Source organism: Sturnus vulgaris, chromosome 4 (assembly GCF_052056855.1).
Source record: "Sturnus vulgaris isolate bStuVul1 chromosome 4, bStuVul1.hap1, whole genome shotgun sequence".
NCBI lineage: Eukaryota > Metazoa > Chordata > Aves > Passeriformes > Sturnidae > Sturnus > Sturnus vulgaris.
This window is the reverse complement of record NC_142246.1, coordinates 12,771,229-12,788,578: the sequence shown is the minus strand read 5'-3', so window position 1 is coordinate 12,788,578 and position 17,350 is coordinate 12,771,229. Positions and strand designations below refer to the sequence as shown.

The window sequence follows — 17,350 nt, the reverse complement described above, 5'->3', positions numbered from 1 at the left end:
TTCTAATAGTAATCATTAATTAGGTTAATTAGATTATCTATGTGATTGCTACAAAGCCTGTGCTTTCTCAGGAAGATTGTGAGGCTTAACATTCTGACTAAGGCAGAAATCCTGCTATCTTCAATGTGGAAGCACCTGCCCAATATGGCAGCTGTTATGTATAGCTTTTCTTTACAGTGGGATTAAATGTAGAAATATTCAGTAAAAACTCAAATTTACTATAAGGGAGATTAAAGAAGCAAAAACCTAATTTTAGTATGTGTGTTTTACTTACCAAAATAATATTTACAGTCCTTCTAGCTGTATATAGATAAAGTTCAAAAATCCAAGTGCTTAATTACTTGATTGCTAACTTTTCCTCTCAGAAGGCAAAATATTTTGCATTAAAACAATGATTATGAGAAATATGCGTAATTTTCACTTACCACGTGCATTCTTTGCATATTGTGCAGCATTTTTCAACAGAAATGCCTTGTAGATACTTCCTCTGTAGTTTAATGTTGAGAAAACAAGAAAATAAAAAAGAATGGAATGTAGGCTGTGGTTCAATAATTATGTATTTTATCAGTAGACCTTAGAAAAATTTTAGGCAATTCTTAGGGGAGAAACTAACTGGTAGAAGCTAATTAGGGTAAAAGCTAAACTTTCTGTGACTTGCACTGTTTTAAGCAGTTCTAAACCTGCTAGAGAACCATATATTCCTAAATATACTATTGTCTGTTCTATTAATGAGTAAGATTATAGGGACAAGGGAAAACAGGGTTCTGGTTATTTTTTATTACTGTGCATTGAATTTGAGTAAATTCAGCCTGAAAGATACAAGAAGAGATAAAAAAGTATTATTTTTCTTACTCTGCAGAAAGACAGGCCTTCATTTACATCTGAATTTCATGTGAGAGGTGTCATAGCAAGTAGAAATTGTTTTCCCACCCTTAGAACACGTATCACATAAGGGCCAACCACATTGCACTCCTTAGTGACTACAGGGATTATTCTTTATGTAGTTCAGTTGAATATTTTGAAGTTAGCAGCTCATGGGAGATCAGAGCTCTGCTTTCTTATCAATGAAATAGAGGTTTCTTTGTTTTATTGCCTTTGAGTGAAATGACTACCTCAGTCTTCACTTTCATCTTAGTCATTCAAATAAGAAACAAAGGAAATCTTCATGCACTTTCTTTGCAAAAGCTATTCATAGGATATATCTTTGATTTAAATGTAGCAATTAAATAAATATGTATGCTTGGAAAGGTTAAGATGTGTCAGTGTTGTTAAACTGAACATTTCTGTTTACCTACAGAGTAGGTATTGTGCAAAGAGTTGAAATAAGAGCTTCCTTCCTGGACTCACTATTGACCTTAACTGAGACCGCTCATGTTCTGTGTTTGTAGAGCTGAGATGTTGTCTGTGATCTTTTCACAGAGCTCCTCGGAATCAGAAATTATTAATGTGCCAAAGAATAGACAGCGATCAGGAGCTGAACTGAGACTGTCACAAAATGAACAACGTAATTAACAATGCATCTAATCAAAGGGCCTGTTATGGATAATTAATTCTTCCAAGTTAATGTTTAAGAATCCCTGCACAAATGTTAGGAAGTATTTTAAAATGTGATGCTTGATGTGATAACTTTAGTTAAAAGTCTGTGAAACAAATTTGCGACTTCGAAGCTTCAATGAAAGAAATGTACAAAGGGCAGAGTTTGCAGCAATTTTTTGGTCTCACAAATAATGGTCTCTCACATAATGTGATTCAGTTTCCACATCTTGGAGACTGGAACCACACCTTCACATTATTTTATTTTCAGTAGAAAATAATGCTTTGTAAACATACAAATACAAAGTTGAATATCTTTAAATATTCAGGTTTTTCAGTTATAAGCTGAATTTTGCAATCTAATTGGATATTTTGAATTTTATTTTCTTGTTGCTCACTATATTTGCTGCTTAGTGATTAGCTGCTTATATGTTGGTTTACAAGTAATTATTTATGGCACACAAGTGTGGTAGTTTTTTGTGTCTCTTGACTGGGTAGATATAAAATTTAGAATTGGAGTTCCCAGTTAAATTCTCTTTTAGGAAGTCAAATTGGTTTTCTAGTATTCTACCCAGTATTCCCAATTACAGAAATCAATAGCTAAATTAGCCCAAATGTTGTCTGCTCACAAAAGACCTGTTTGGAATTGTCTTCATTCCATATCTAAGTAGGGCAGGGTCCTTCCTATGCTAATTTTTACCTGAAGTAAGTTGGATATAATATAAATGTATTTTTTCATTTTGAGGAATGATTGTGCTATATAGTCTGTGCTTTCTGTTCATGAACTAAGTAATGATGAAGTCAGTAGTAATCTACTGCTTATCTTCCACTATCAGGAGTAAAAGATTTGATGGGTAGATTCTCAGTCCTTTCTGAACCTTGTCCTTGGACTAAAGTACTGTGCATCCTCTCTTACACTGGGTGAAAAAGTAAATACATTGTCTGACTCATCTAGGTAACAAATAAGCCTCCAAACAGTACAAACAGTTCTCTTGCTTTCATCTTGCATTCTTTTAACTATTTTTAATTCAGTACAATGGAAAAGGACTTAAAAGCACTTGGTGTGAATAACTTCATGCAGATCTGAAAAACAACTGCCGGGTAAAACTCAATTGACTCTGAATGTGGTCCATATACAAACTCCTGAATTCAAGCTGAATTCTCATGCGAGTATTAAATTGCAGTGCAGCCTTGGATTGACCCTTTAGGAAGGAAACAATACATAGAATAGTGTGTTTGATACCAAGAAGCCTCTATATTTAAGCATGCAAGCATTTGAACTTCATGGAGAAAAAGAAAGCAGAAAAGATAAAGGCAGTTTAAAAGGTGAAGAGGGCATCTAGGAAAACAGAAAAAAATGCATCACATAAAGACATCTAATTTATCTAGGAATGTCATTCCTCACCTTGAAAGTTGTCAGCAAATTACAAAAAAATAGCTGATCTCAAGTATTTATTTGATAGAAGACCATCTTAACCCTCAATTATTCTGACTAAAGATGTTAGATAGCTTCAATGTTTGACACTTGCCTTTTTATAATCAGCAATATGAATATAAGAAGACTGTTCTCTTCATTCTGTCTTTAAATGTGCAAACAAAACTAAAATATTTATCCAAATTTATCCAAATATTAAAAAATCATCCTATTTATCCAAAATAAATCTGGATAAACCATTCTCCTAGAATTAGCTAAGTAAATTTTCTTACTGTCTCTTCTAAATCATTTGTTGAGTTCAGTTTCACTTAACTATGCTTACTTTCTTGAGGGAGTACAATGGCTCTCAAAATGTTTTCCCAAGACTACAGTTTAATGATACAAAGCACTTGGCAGCAATACTCCAGCTATAATTGTTCTTGACTACTCAATCCCCAGTAGTGGTATATAATACCTCTCAGTTTGAGGATTTGATCTGGTTTTAAAAGCCTGCAAAAATGCAGGGGGGTGGTGGAGAGGCAAAAATAAATGGCCAGATGTGGGAGAGTGGGAAAGAGAACACTTGGGACTTAATTGATTTCTTTACTTAGGAAAAAGTTGATGCAACCATGCATCTGTAACAATATGAAAATAATTTCATACTTAGGGTCTTGAGGAACATCCAGAAGTGTGGTTTTTAAATAATGAACATCAGGTCTAATTCACACAGGAAAGACTATCAATTGTGGGAATGGGCATTCAGGTGTATCATTCAACATTTACTGTACAGGAGTATTGGTTTCTTTTGGTGTGACATTTTATTTCTCTATTGGTAGAGGTTAGCATTATTTTAGGCAGTGATAGAATATTAACTTTTTTTTTTTGAGATGTCTAGTGTCACCACTGCCTGTGATTTGACTGATGTACTAAAGCAGGGACAAAGCTTCTTGGACACGTGGATCTCGCTGTTAACAAGATTGGCAAGTACGGTTCAGCACAGCAACATCTCATTGCTGTGTATAGTGTGGGATTCAGCTTATGCTTTTTCTGTGGAGTCTTGGAAAAAAATAAACACAAAACAAAGCTCTTACACACTTCATCCATGGCAAAGGTTTTCTTTACCATTGTCCTTCACAGTCCATTACAACTAACATATTCTGTAGGGTAAATTTTTCATGTACTTTGAATGGATATTCTAATTAATTGGACAACAGAGTTAGAAGGAACACGGGCTGAGTGCTAAACTGTCCTAGACAGGAGGAGAAAGATGTTTCCTTTATGAAGACTGAATTCAGCAATTTAAATTTGTGTCTGGAGGATGATGGTAAAATTCCCATTACTGTTTTGGCTAATCTGTGTAACATAAACAGGTTTTTTAAAGCATCATCTGAGCTCAGATTTTTTCTTCTCATGGAAAACTTACCCAATGTTAACCTCTGGAACCACTTCAGTTGTGAAAGTTCACCAGAAAAGCTGAAATTTTCAAAGGAATAATACCTGAGCCAGAATTGTAGGAGCAAGAAGCAGGAGGAAACATATTTTCATGCTATAAGACATGGTAAGAAAGAACAGTCCAGTAGAAAATCCTGGTCCTGTCTCATCCACAGAAAACATGAGCCATTGTCATGTATGGATACTATAGTGTCAATAGGTGTGTATTCCTCCTGGAATTCCTTCTCATCAAGAGAAAAGGCCAGCAGAAGGGCAAAAAATCTGAGTATAAAAGTGCACTTTGTGCTTTGTGTTTATACATTAATGGCTGGATGGTGGAAGTTCATTGTGCGGCTACTGCAAGGAACAGAAGAAGTAAACACAGTGTGGTTTGAGCCATCTGCAATGCAGGCAGAATTCTCGTTTTTATTCAGGTTCTTTTTCTTTGTCACTTAAGTGAGATGTAGTGATCTGAATACTTTCAAATGGATTTCATGCTGCCTGGGAAGATACCATTATGTTTAAAAGTATCCTTTTTCTGGTAAACCAAATATATGTGAGTTGAGCTTGATTGTAATCTGGCCTTAATTAGGTTTTTAATACTAATTTTGTACCAGTGCATTCCACATAGAAGTTTGAGAAGAGAGGTTTAATGGGTGGGTAGGCATACAGACACCATTTCTGGTTTTCTGTTACTTTGAAGTAATTTCAGGAGCTATAAAACTACTTCTGTTGGAACTCAGTATTTTACTTCTGCTGTAGCTCAGGTATGAAGCTGTGTAGCAAGAGCAGTTTCTACTAAGAGATTCTAATGAGAAGGGCAAAACACACAAAAGACTGGACAATTCTAAATCTTCTAGAATAAATTTTAAAAGGAAAGATTAAAAAAATGTGTGTTTGGAAAGGACTAACATCTGTGATCTGCAGTCTTGAAGAAAAAAGTCTTTTTACAATCTAAGCAATCTAAGCAAAAACTTGAAGGTTTTTCAGCCTTTGCTGTCTGAGAGCATAAAAGCATGAGGATTCAGGTGCAAAAGGAATTACACCTGAGAATTGCAAAGAAAAGCAGCAGATTATAAGGGGCAAAAGGAACAGTATCTTAAAAGTGCAAGGGAAAGCTACTAGTAAAACTTCCTCAAGTGAAATTTAGAATTCAATATAAAGTAACACTTCCTGTAAAAGTACTAATGGGAAACATAATATGCAGCTTTTCTTGGCTGACAGAGCAGAAAAGAAACTTAGAGGACTTATTCCTGTTTTTTTCTTATAGACTAATCCAGGACAAGAAAGGAGTACATGTTGAATATATTGACTGAGATATCTTGTAACCTGTGAAGACAGCTCAATGTACAGAACAATATGCCTTTTTTCACTTATCTTACACAAAAAGTTTAATATTTGCTCTCTTATTTCCTTAATAAGGTGAGTGTTACAGCCTTAAAAGTTTCTGAATGAAATCATGTATTGGGTCTCTGTATCCTGTGGTCATCAGCTACGAGCCACTACTCCTGTCGGGCTCTGACTGCATTGTCCTGATGCAATTGGATTAGAGCACCAGGTGGGAGGATCAGCTTTCACTGGAGAAAGAACCAACTACTCTAATGCACCAGGACAGTGGAGGGCTGAGCACAACAAATAAGTAGCTGTCCTTTGAAGTTTTTTTTCTTCCAGTGATTAAAGTCCTTGCTTAAGTGCTTATGCTATACTTATAATGAAAGCCACCAGCTTTAAACTATTTTCTAATTCCTTCCTTCCCTACCCTTTCACAAAGACACTCGGTTTTCAATACACCATTTTAGAAAGGAAAATGTTCACAATAAGGTATAATTATGGAGCTATGTTATGCTGTTTAGAAAATCACTAAAACATATTCTGGATTAAAACAATACTGGTAAATATGCTGCTTAATTAGTGAATAGACATTAGAGAGGTCCTGCTGGTTTTTTGTCTTCTTGAAGGATTCTCAATGATCTGTGAGGGATTATGCCTCCCTCTGAAACAATTACCACCAAATTTGTAGTAAATTCCATCTGATCAAGACATCATTAGTTACAAGGAGTAAATTAAAGTCCAGATCTGTTGTAAGGGAAAAATCCAATTTCAGTCCTCTGAGTACTTTATTAATTGTCTAATGAAAAAACATCAAAGTCAGGGTTTTTTTCACCAGAGAGCTGCATGTCAATAATGCAACTATGCACGGACTGGAATAGCACTTGAAGCCTTCTGTAATTAGAGGCGTAGACTCATCTACCACGCTACAGTATTCCCAGGAACAGCCAGAAAGAAAAATATGCCTACAAAGCATATTGCTCTCCCTCCTCCTCTTTCTGCCTACAGAGCAGGAAAAGGTAACACTACTGCAGCAACATACACTGAGGTTATACTATCGTAATTGTAACAGGGCTTACTTGCAACAGACTCCCACTAATGACTGTCAAATGGAGGCATGCATTAAATTCACGTCTGCCAAACCATGAGGGAAAAAAACATCAGCTGGTGCTGCCTTACCCTTTACACAGAGAGGGAAAGAATAATTTACAGAATGTTTACTACTCCACACAAGCACCACTAACACAACCACAGCAATGCACAGGGGAGTACACTGTTTGAACCTTTTAAAATCGTTACAGTTAAAGCAGGAAAGAAGTGCAAGGTCACATCCTACTCTGATAGTTCACCTGCATACTGTTGATTTGATATTCCTCATTTCCAGCTTTCAACTGATCCATGGTGTTTGAACACTTAGCCTGCAGCTTTGCTTCATTCAGTGATCACTGCAGTAAACACTGAGCATCAGACACCAGAAGTCTGCAATGGCAGGAGCCAAGATTCTCATTATCTGTTAGACTGAATAAAAAGAACTGTTGCATAGCTTCAACAAAAAACTAACACTTACTGAAGAGATCTTGAATTCATTAGGTGCTTTCTTTCAACCTTTACAGTAAAACAAATAAGTACTCAGAAAAACTGAACCCAGTGTATCACTGTTAATTTTATAGTATTTATTACCTTTAATATATTCAATACTTCTGTAAGTTCAGATATTTTTTACTATTGAGTTTTATAGAAGTGTATCTGCTTGAAATCACTAAACAATTTTTAAAAATACCGGATGACCAACTGCTTTATAATGCCGTTTTTAACAGACTATGTCATAATAGGAAACTTCCTACATGGAAGTAATTTTTCATTTAAATAAAAACCTATAAATCTTCAAGTAACTTTCCCCACGCAGCTCTGTCTCTTACATACCTGTAACATCTCTGGCCTAGCTAAATTGTTTTGGTGACAACAGTACAACAGCCTCTTCAAATGATGTATAATTTGTGGATTTATTATGCAATTACAAAGTGACAAGACTCATTACATTTAAGGTTGTACTTTAATTTACTTCATCAATCGGTTTTTAGTCCATGTAACCACTTCTATTGAAGTCAGTTGCATTACTGATCAAGACTTTCAGTAGCAATGCATATGCACGTAACACTCTAGATTTTCACTGAATGTGCAATATTGCATACACAAATCTCACACTTTATTTATGCATTTTACAAGACAGAATGAAAATTTTATTAAAGGCTGCATATACTATTCACAGTGTGTAAAGTGGGTATCAGTCATACCAGTTTGTATTTTAGTATAACAAAACATTTATTCCACAGTGGATTTTTGAATATGAAAATCCTATTTGCTTTGAAAATAGTTCCTGCAAAAGCCACACAACCCAGGTCCTGAAAAACATTCATGCCTATAAATTATATTCATTACTGGAAGAATTTTAATACAGTAGGCCAGCAATTATTTTCAATGTCTCTTAAAACTTGTAGTAAAAAATATACATTTTCCATAAAGTCAAAAAATAAAATATCTGAAAATGTTCAGCGACAAATCTAGAAAAAGGGGGGGAATCCAGTATTAAAAGTTAAATTCTGCTTTCACATACACAATTTAAATTCATACCAAAGCATAATATCTGTACAGCTGACAGAAGAGTTTGACTCCATCTGCAAGATTAAAATTCAACAGCTATGAAAAGTACGCAAACTGTTTATTTCACAAGTTTCACTTTGTCCTTCAGAACTCTAAATTTGGGATTGTTATTCACTTTCTTATTGAATATAACTAGGATCTCTTCTTCTGTTTTGTGATGTTCACCAGCTACTGCATAATATTGAGCTATCACCTGCACAAAGACAGAGAAATGGGTTTTAGTCCATGAAGATGATTCCATAGTAAGCAATAATACATTTACATTACTGCATTAAAAGTGGCATGGAAGCTATTGTGCTATTATTCCTTTGCAGAACTAGCATTGAATTTCTTGTGTAATTCAGTAAGCAATGAAGAACCTGTCCTTTAGCTGACATTCTGTCAATTGATATTCCATTAAAAAATGTTAAACTTTTTTGTTTATGCAAGCCAGAATTTTCTGAGCTTCAGCATTACACAAATAAATGTACAAGACCAAAGGAGATTTAAAAAAACCATGTTTTACAGTACCTTTTTTCTTAGTTTTTTAAATGAAATTTCATTGTCTGGAGCCTGTTTCAGAACTGCTTTGATGGTTCCCTTCCAGTTGAATTTACCTAGAAAATAATTAGGTGTACAACATCGTTAGTAAAAGGAGGTATTCCAGGTCTTCTCTACTAGTAACCAGCTAATCTCCTAATTTTGCAATCAGTTTGGCTATCACAACAGTTGTTACCTTACTGACCCTACAACAGAAGGGTGCCTTAAGCATCAAGTCATCAGCTGTTCCTGAATATATAATGGAATAGAGACGAAGAATCAACACAGTACTTGAACAATGGGAGTCAGAATTGTTTTTACTTAACTTCTGCACTTCAGCTATTAAGCAGAAACTCTTAAATAACACAGGAATAGTTAAGATCCTGTCTCTTCACACTTAAAGCACAGGCAGCCAAATTGGATCATACCACCTTGAGGTCATTAATTGGTGGTTTCCAAATAAATGATCTGTATGTTCCAACACAGAGTGTGTCAGGTGATAGGCAGAAGTAGGTTTATCTAAGCATAAACCAAGGTCCAACATATCTGAAATCCAATTTATGATTCACTGAGCAGAAATGAAGGTATGAAAGATACCAAGAGGTCTAAGAGTTGTTACCCTTTTTGTTGTGTTGCCTAATGTGCATAGCAGCACAGAAGAGACCATTGTGGTGAAACCTCAGTGTCCACTGGAACCAAGCATAGCCAAAGGCTGCCAGCACAGCATAAACAGCAACAACAACAATTAGAGAAGTAATTCATTATCAGGCGTTAAGAGTAGCATAGGCTACTTACTCTGGAACAGATGTGTATACTGCATATATATACATTTATGTATACTGAGGCACAATTTATTTCACGGTTTCTACAGGAAGCTGTATTTATGGTCTTTCGCAGAGTAGTTTTAGATTGAAATATAAATCATTCCTTTAAGAATACCTTTATCTGTTTCCACATTTTCTTCATTGTCATTGAAGTTTTCTGTTTCCATGTCTTCTGAAATGCTTTCAGTTTTCATTCTCTTTGTTTTGGTATGAGGTTCCTCTGGAGATGGGATTGGATAAACATACACAACAAAGATTTAAAACTAGAAGTTCAGACACGACTTAAGTTTTTGTTCTTGTAACATGAGCTTATATTTGTATTTTATAAAAGAAATGTGCAACCATTGTTTAAAATAATCTGATTTGTGTATCTAATGCACTATTTTAAAATTCTACTTAGAAAGTTTATTGAGCTTGGGAATTGAGAAAAAGCATCTTCAAAACAAACAAGAATATAAGTTGTATGATGGATACCTTCTACATGTTTATGTTTGCGTTTCTTAACATTTGTTTCCTCTTCTGTTTCACTGTGATTGCCATTTCCATTTATTTCAAATTCATCCTCCACGCTCTCTTTTCCTTTTTTGGACTTTTTACTCTTTTTTACTTCTGCCTGGTTTTCTAATTTCAGATCTTTTTTCTCCTTCTTTTTGCTCTTTTGTCTCTCTTCTTTTCGTTCCCTCTTACTCTTTTTTTTCTCAGTTTTTTCATCTGTAATTCCATTTTCTTCTGCCTTTGTATTTTTCCCCGTTTCTGCAGACTGCTGCTCTTCCTTCTTCTGTTGTGGTTTGTCTTGTTCTTTTTCACTTGAAATCTTTTGTTGAAAGAAAGATTATTACAGTTTTTGCATGCCTTTTTTGACATTGCAACTTTCCTCTATCAGATCATTGGTAACTTCAGAACACTGATATCCTGAAATCAATGAAATTGCTCACATGTGATGTCACAGGCTACTTGAGAAGCAGCACTAGTGAAATAATGTGCCTGATGCTTCTTTTAAGTTAACAGACTGTGCTAATTAAAACCACATATGTACAATAACAACATATGTAATTCCTAGTTGAAATCTAAGTGTCTATTGGGTTTTAAATTATTTGCTAAATGTAATTAAGGAAGTGACAACTCTCTAATTTACACAAACAAAACTACAGCACATTACAGCAAGATGCAGAGCTTATTCCCAAATACACAACTCTTGAGTAATAACCTCTTCTGCCATCCACTTCCCCATCTTGGATGCATCTGGGATAGATAACAAACCATTATGGTATGATGCTAAGAAAGGCACTCAAGGTTGTTTTAATTGACTTTTCTCAACATATTTGGCTTTGTTTTAATGTTCCTGGGCTTATAATGACTTTCTTGTAGAATAATTAATATATTAATGAAAAATTTAATGTTCAAGTTAAACTTTAATTTAATAATTACAAGAGGAATACAATTACTGAAATGTTAGTGTAGCTATTTAGAAAGAGATTGGATCTTTATACAAGCAATTTAACACCAACATGTTTTTATAAAGACTTATTTTAATTAAATCTGAATTCTACTCAAGAGCTTCCCTTGAGTATATACCCTTTGAGGTATGTATTAAAAACCATATCTTAAGATCTTTTTAAGAATTCTTAAAGCTGAATTGAATTGCTGTGTTATATATTTTACTTTAATGCTATGCTCTATGGACAGTGTAATTGTTTATATTTGTGTTTAAATAAAAGGTTTTCAGATTGATGACTTTCTTAAAAATTAGTTTAAGTCAAGAGAGAACTGCTTATGACTTTAGTGAAATTGTATAAACTCAGTATTAATGCTCCAGCAAAACAGCGTACTTCAATGTCCAGAGTTTACTTTATGTTCCTATCCTTTAGTAAACGTGTTTCTTTCTTCCCTGGCTCTTATTCCTCAGAAAAACTTCAAATAAACTTGACTGGAATTATCATACCAGAAACACAAAGCATCATCAAGAAGGGACTAAAGCCAAAGCTGTGCCTATGCTCTTCCTCAAAAGAATGTGAGGGAAAGGGGGGAGAGCATCTTTACATCAACTGAGAAATGAGCTTCTCCAACAGCTTTCAAGTAGCAGCACTAAATACAAACAAACAAAACTACACCCTACCAAAACACGCTAAGCTAGTAATGAAATAACAAAGAATTAGGCACTGATAACAGGTCAGAGTGAGTCCACAATTTGGATAAAGAAATGGGAAGAACTTGTGCCACAAACTGGAGGATCTCTCTCCCCAGTGATGAAATACTCAAACTATATGCTTATTTCTCACTCCAATACACATAAATTTGAGACCAATAAAATCTGAAAGATGTCTTATTCTGTCTTAGTGGCTGCTAAAAGATTGGAACAAAGATAAAGGCAGTGCTTTTTCCTCTTTTTATGTACTAGTAGCATAAATTAGCCTTCTGATTATCATGGCACAAGTGTGTCACCATGCCAAAGATTTCAATCACAACCTACCCAGTATGAACAACTACTTCAGCAACAGTTTTGTGTTCCACAAACAAACAATTTAGTCAAGAAATATTACATGGTAACATAATCTATTGGAACTATGGGAGACAATGTTTCCACTAACATCTACAAAGGGAGTCTGAAAGGTTTTCCTTCAAATATTTTGAAGTGCATTCCCATTTTATAATGTTGTACCTCCAGTTAAACTTACATTTCTGGTTGCTTCCGAGAAAACATCCCACACCTGATCTTGCAAATTGCTGTCATTAATTCTCAAACTGTTCTTGATCCAATTCTGTGCATAGAAAAAACAACAATAACTGAAAACATGCACCTCTGATTTTCTTTCTTCATTACCATAAAACTGGTTCTTGTTTTTTATTTTTCATTTAAGAATCTAATCACTGCTTTTGACTAAGATCTGGTCAGAGGCTACTCCTATCAAACTCTCAAGCCTCCTTGCTAAATTGTTTCATGTAATGTCTAGGCATGGTAGGAGGTTACACCATGTATCTCAATTGCCTGACCAACAGCTGTCCCTAAGTTGTAAATATGTACAAAAGATAATCCTCAAGCTTTTGATACAAATGGCTGTGTTAATGTCCTATCAAATCTTCTGACTGTTCCCATGAGTAAAATATTAAAGATCTGATCTTATTTGTGTACTGGACACATGGTCACCCTCCTAAATGGACACCTTAGTTTATTACAAGAGAGTATAATTTAAGCAAGTATCTCAATGCAAATATTTGAAAGTTGTTTGGGTTATTGCAGGTGTTCCTGGTGAAAATGAAAACATAGCAGTAAATTATGCTGTTCACACTATCTGCAAGAGATCAAATTTTAGAAATGTGGAATTCAATGTTAAATGTAATGTAAAGATTTTTTGCATTGCAATGAAAACCCTAAGAAAGGTGCATTAGTGAATTGGAACAATTAACTGCAAAAACTTTTGATCTTCCACTGCAACGTATCTTATCAAAAAGAGAGGCTTCTGGAAAATACCATTTTTTCTGCTCAGAACATTAATTCTGTAGGGAAATAGTCTAACCTTCAGCTTGCTAGCAGCAATTGCACCACAGCTCTATTAAGTTCTATTTGAGTGCTTTGGAAGCAAGCCTGATCTTCTCTCAGCCTCACAATCTGAGGCACTGAACAGAGAGGGGGAATAAAGGCCAGTTTGTGAGTAATACTTTACTTTAAATTAAATTCTTCATACACAGTAAATTCTCCACATCTGAAATTTACTTCGGTGAAGCATGCAGAGTGGGAGATTCTGTCAGAATACTGAATAACAGGAAAACTCTCAAAACAGGATCTTGCCTTCAGGAAAAAACAAAGCCAAAGAAATAAGAAATATTTATAACTATGTCTAAAAATTTGGACATTCAATAGAAATAGCAAATAGCCAAAAAAGAAAGGTATTGAAAACAGAACAAACCTACATATGGAGATTAAGCTTAAAGGTTAAGTCTTTGGTTAATACCTAATTCAACTGGTAGACCAAGAGTCCTTTTAAGCAATAAATGTATTTTACAACCACTGCCTATTTGAAATTTAGTTATTGCACAACCTATACGAATGCCCAAAAAAGCAATTTGGTCCCACCTTTGTTAAAAGAGAGTGGCATTCCCTAAAAAAGTCTATTCTTATGCTCACTGCATAGATTACTGCAAATCTCTATTAAAACATACCTGAAACTTTACTTTTTTTCTTGGAATGTTATCAAAGGCACGCATTTGCTCCAGGATGTGCCGCACTTTAGGGCTTATGTTGGGCTTCTTCATTACTTCATGAATTTTCTGAATGAAGAAAAACAGAATTAAACCAGCAAAGCAGCATAAGGACCAAATATTGCACATGTCAGGTGTGCAAGTTTGAAATACACTGGGCAGAAATCACCCAGCACCCACAGCTAGTATAGTCTGATTATAGGAAATGTTCAAAAAACATGAGAAAAACACCAACTCTTGGTTCTATCACAGATCGTTAGATGTGTCAACGTTATCTATATATCCATTTATACCTATGTAGTAAGCAGAGGCAAGCAGCTCACCGATGCTCACCAATGCTTTCAAACAAATAAGTTACAAACTGTAATAAAAACGTTTCAAACTAAAGTAACTGTATCACAGAAAGGATCCCTGCAGCATGACCTGCATTAAGAAAAGCAACTCTTTTGTTTCAGAATTAATTATGAAAAAATCAGGCTTATTTTTGATGCCACAGCTGACATGTATTTCTTCTGGCAGCAGTGCCAGCTTCAATAAGCATGTATCCCTATATGACAGCTCTGGATATCCCTGTGCTATGGGTGTCAGCACAAGAGAAGAGAGATTAGACCAGGGCCTCCTGGCAGCCCCTTGAACTGCACTGCTGCTTGTGGGGAGAAAAGGTTCTGGGCTTGCCAGTATCTAAAGAGTGCAGCCACTGGACACTGCAGAGTCTTCCTGTACTTCTGAAAATCTGATGACTGAAAGTCTGTGAATATTTTAAGACTACCAGAAAAAGGTGTCTGGTAATAATCCCTCATCCTTCTACATAGGAATTACTTAATATTGAGGCAGGCTACCAATGTTAATAAGCAACAGCACTCACATCATGCTGCCTTGACAAATGTCCTCAAATAGTGTTCAATCTCAACAAGAGCACTCATCTCTGACTTTAATGGTATTCATCATATGCTTCAAGTATGTGTGTAGCTTAGCACCTTGTCAGGATGTGTCCTACACGACAGAAATCAACAGTTCCATGCATGAATGTAACCTAACCTACTAATAGGGTTTTAAAGATTCGTTTGAGGTCTTTCCAAAATCCTTTGAAGGACAGCCAAAAGAGGGGAGATTCTTGTTTAAGACAGAAAGGGTAGGAGATATTCCTATCCATGCTGGAGCTTCTCCTGTTCAACATATTTACAAAATATCTGACAAGAGGACAGAAAATTTTCCCAATGATATGAAGCTATTCAGGATAAGGACTATGAGAATTCCAGAATGATCTTAGGAAAATGTGTGACTAGGTAATAAAAAGGTGAAATACATTCAACACAAATTCATGCAAAGCAAGAAGAAAAGGAAAAGCAATCCTAATTTCACATCTAGAATGGCAGGCTGTAGTTGACCATCGGAGCTTAGATACAAGACCTCAGGGTTAAAATAGCCAGTTCCATGAAAATGCCAGCACAATGATCAGCAGCAGTGAAAAAAAAAAGCTGAACAAAAAACCACCCAAAAGTAGATTAACTAAAAAAAAAAAAAAAAAAAAAAAAGAAAAATTGTTAGAAAGGAATAAAGGACACAGAAAACAAAATTAGACACGTGGTAAATCTATGGTTCACTCATGTCTTGAACAGCATTTCACAAGCGTACGGCAGAGTGGGAAGATTTTGGAGAACCATTAGAAGACCAAAGATATAATTTACATAAGAAGTAAAACTGAGCAGAGTAGGATTTTTGAGCCTTGAACACAGATTATGAGAAGGGGAAGGATGCCTGACAGAGGTCTACAAAAGCATAAATGGCATGAAAAGGATGGACAACTACCAATGTCTTTTTCTATGCAGCTGGGAACATTACAATAAATCAAATCAGTAAGAGACAGATTCAAAACAAAAGACACATTTCTTACCAGGATAAACACAGACCTACCAAGGAAAAGCCAGAAGACAGTTGGGGATATTGGTAAAAATAGATCTCTAGTTTGAGCTAGTATAGGCTCTTTTCTGTCTTTGATAATTACAGACAATAGTTACTGTAGGTGTATACAGTAAAAACTGTACCTGAATCCACTCCTGCTGTTTAGCATCTCCTTTGTTAGTTTTAGCTTCAAAGCCTTTCCCACCGTATTTCTGGTCTTCACTTACACACTTCACATGTTCCTTATAGTCATCACCCCTAAATATAAGAGATTTTTAACCACAGTTCACTGAAATGCTTCATTCTTCAAACTAGGCAACACTTAGCTAACCAACAAGCTGAAATAATAATTAATTTAAATGAATGGATCATTTAAACCTTATTACTGTCAACACTTAAATTATTAAAATGTGATGTGCTTAAAGTATGTGCTTGTAAGACTACAGACATTTCTGTTATGCTACAGGATTTGGTGAAAACTTCTGACTTGTATCTCTTGTATTTGTGACAAAAGTGAGCAAGTGAGTCTGCAGAGTGAGAAAGGCTATTTCCCATCCTTTACATACCAGAAATCCTTGCCACAATCCATGCAAGACAGGCACTGACACTTTCTGCAGATATTCACATGCTTTTCAACCTGTGCTTTCTTCACAGCTTCTCCACACGCATTGCATGTGAAAACTACCATGTTGGCGAGTGGTCAGGAGCCTCTTCCTTCCCACACAAGCTCAATTCTGGGAATACAAGAAGAAGATCTTAATTTACAGCTTGAAAGAAACACTTGGAGTGCTGAAGCAAAACACAGCCAGTGCACCCACTGAGAAACAAGGTGTGCAGCCCAGAGCTGCAGGTGCAAGAGCTTATTTCACCTGAAGAGCTCCCTGAGCATAGGGGAGATCAGAACCCCGGGAAACAGCAATCCCTGTATCTGTCACCCGAACTGGAGAACCAGTAACCCCTATACCCATTACCCAAACTGGGGAACCAATAACCCCAGTAGTCATCACACAAACTGCAAAACAAGTAACCTCCGAACACGTCACCTAAACTGGAGAATCAGTAACCCCTATACCCATGACCCGAACTGCAGAACCAGTAACCCCCGTACCCGCCACCCCAATCCCGGAACCGGTGACCCCTGTACCGCCCCCCAAGCCGATACACCGGCAAGCGGCGTTCCCCGTTCCCCTCCTTTCCCCTGCGGGATTCCGCCGCTCCGTCCGGCTCCCTGCAGCTGCCGAGCCCCGCCGAGCGGCAGCGCTGGGGGCTGACCAGGCCACACGGCAAGGGAAGTCCGGCGTGGCGGCCACCCGCGCTCCTGGGCGGCAGCCGGCTGGTGCCGTGCCGTGCCGTGCTGTCTCACACCCGGCCCCGGCCCCGGCCCCGGCCCCGGCCCCGCTCCCCGCACCTCAGCGGTCGCCGCCGCCTCCGCCGCCGCCGCGCGCGGCACGTGCCGCACTGTCCCCACCGGCCCTCGCCGCCCCGCGCCTGCGCCGCCCCCGCCCCGCGCGACGGAACGGGAAAAGGAGGGGAGGGGAAG

At 36.7% G+C, this 17,350-nt stretch overlaps 2 protein-coding genes across 3 annotated transcripts in view; one reads left to right on the top strand and one right to left on the bottom strand.

The window, feature by feature from the left end:
• Nucleotides 1-8,314, top strand: part of LOC148223879 (uncharacterized) — a 43,556-nt gene extending 35,242 nt beyond the window's left edge. Inside the window, exon 3 of the mRNA XM_088163142.1 lies at nucleotides 5,649-8,314. Coding sequence (XP_088019268.1) covers nucleotides 5,649-5,653 — 5 coding nt within the window. The 3' untranslated portion in view covers nucleotides 5,654-8,314. The remainder of the gene's footprint in view (nucleotides 1-5,648) is intronic.
• Nucleotides 7,692-17,344, bottom strand: LYAR (Ly1 antibody reactive). 2 transcript variants are annotated; one of them, XM_014883208.2, is made up of 9 exons: nucleotides 17,219-17,344; nucleotides 16,377-16,544; nucleotides 15,954-16,068; nucleotides 13,870-13,977; nucleotides 12,387-12,470; nucleotides 10,186-10,525; nucleotides 9,827-9,931; nucleotides 8,879-8,964; nucleotides 7,692-8,561 (listed from the first exon to the last, which is right to left on the bottom strand). In XM_014883208.2, exons 2-9 carry the CDS (start codon nucleotides 16,496-16,498, stop codon nucleotides 8,427-8,429), a joined length of 1,095 nt encoding a protein of 364 aa, XP_014738694.1. In that variant the 5' UTR covers nucleotides 16,499-16,544; nucleotides 17,219-17,344; the 3' UTR covers nucleotides 7,692-8,426. The 2 variants fall into 2 exon arrangements, with proteins under 2 accessions (XP_014738694.1, XP_088019259.1); XM_088163133.1 differs by lacking the exon at nucleotides 17,219-17,344 and having other exon boundaries at nucleotides 16,377-16,946.
• Between the last annotated feature and the right edge of the window lie 6 nt (nucleotides 17,345-17,350).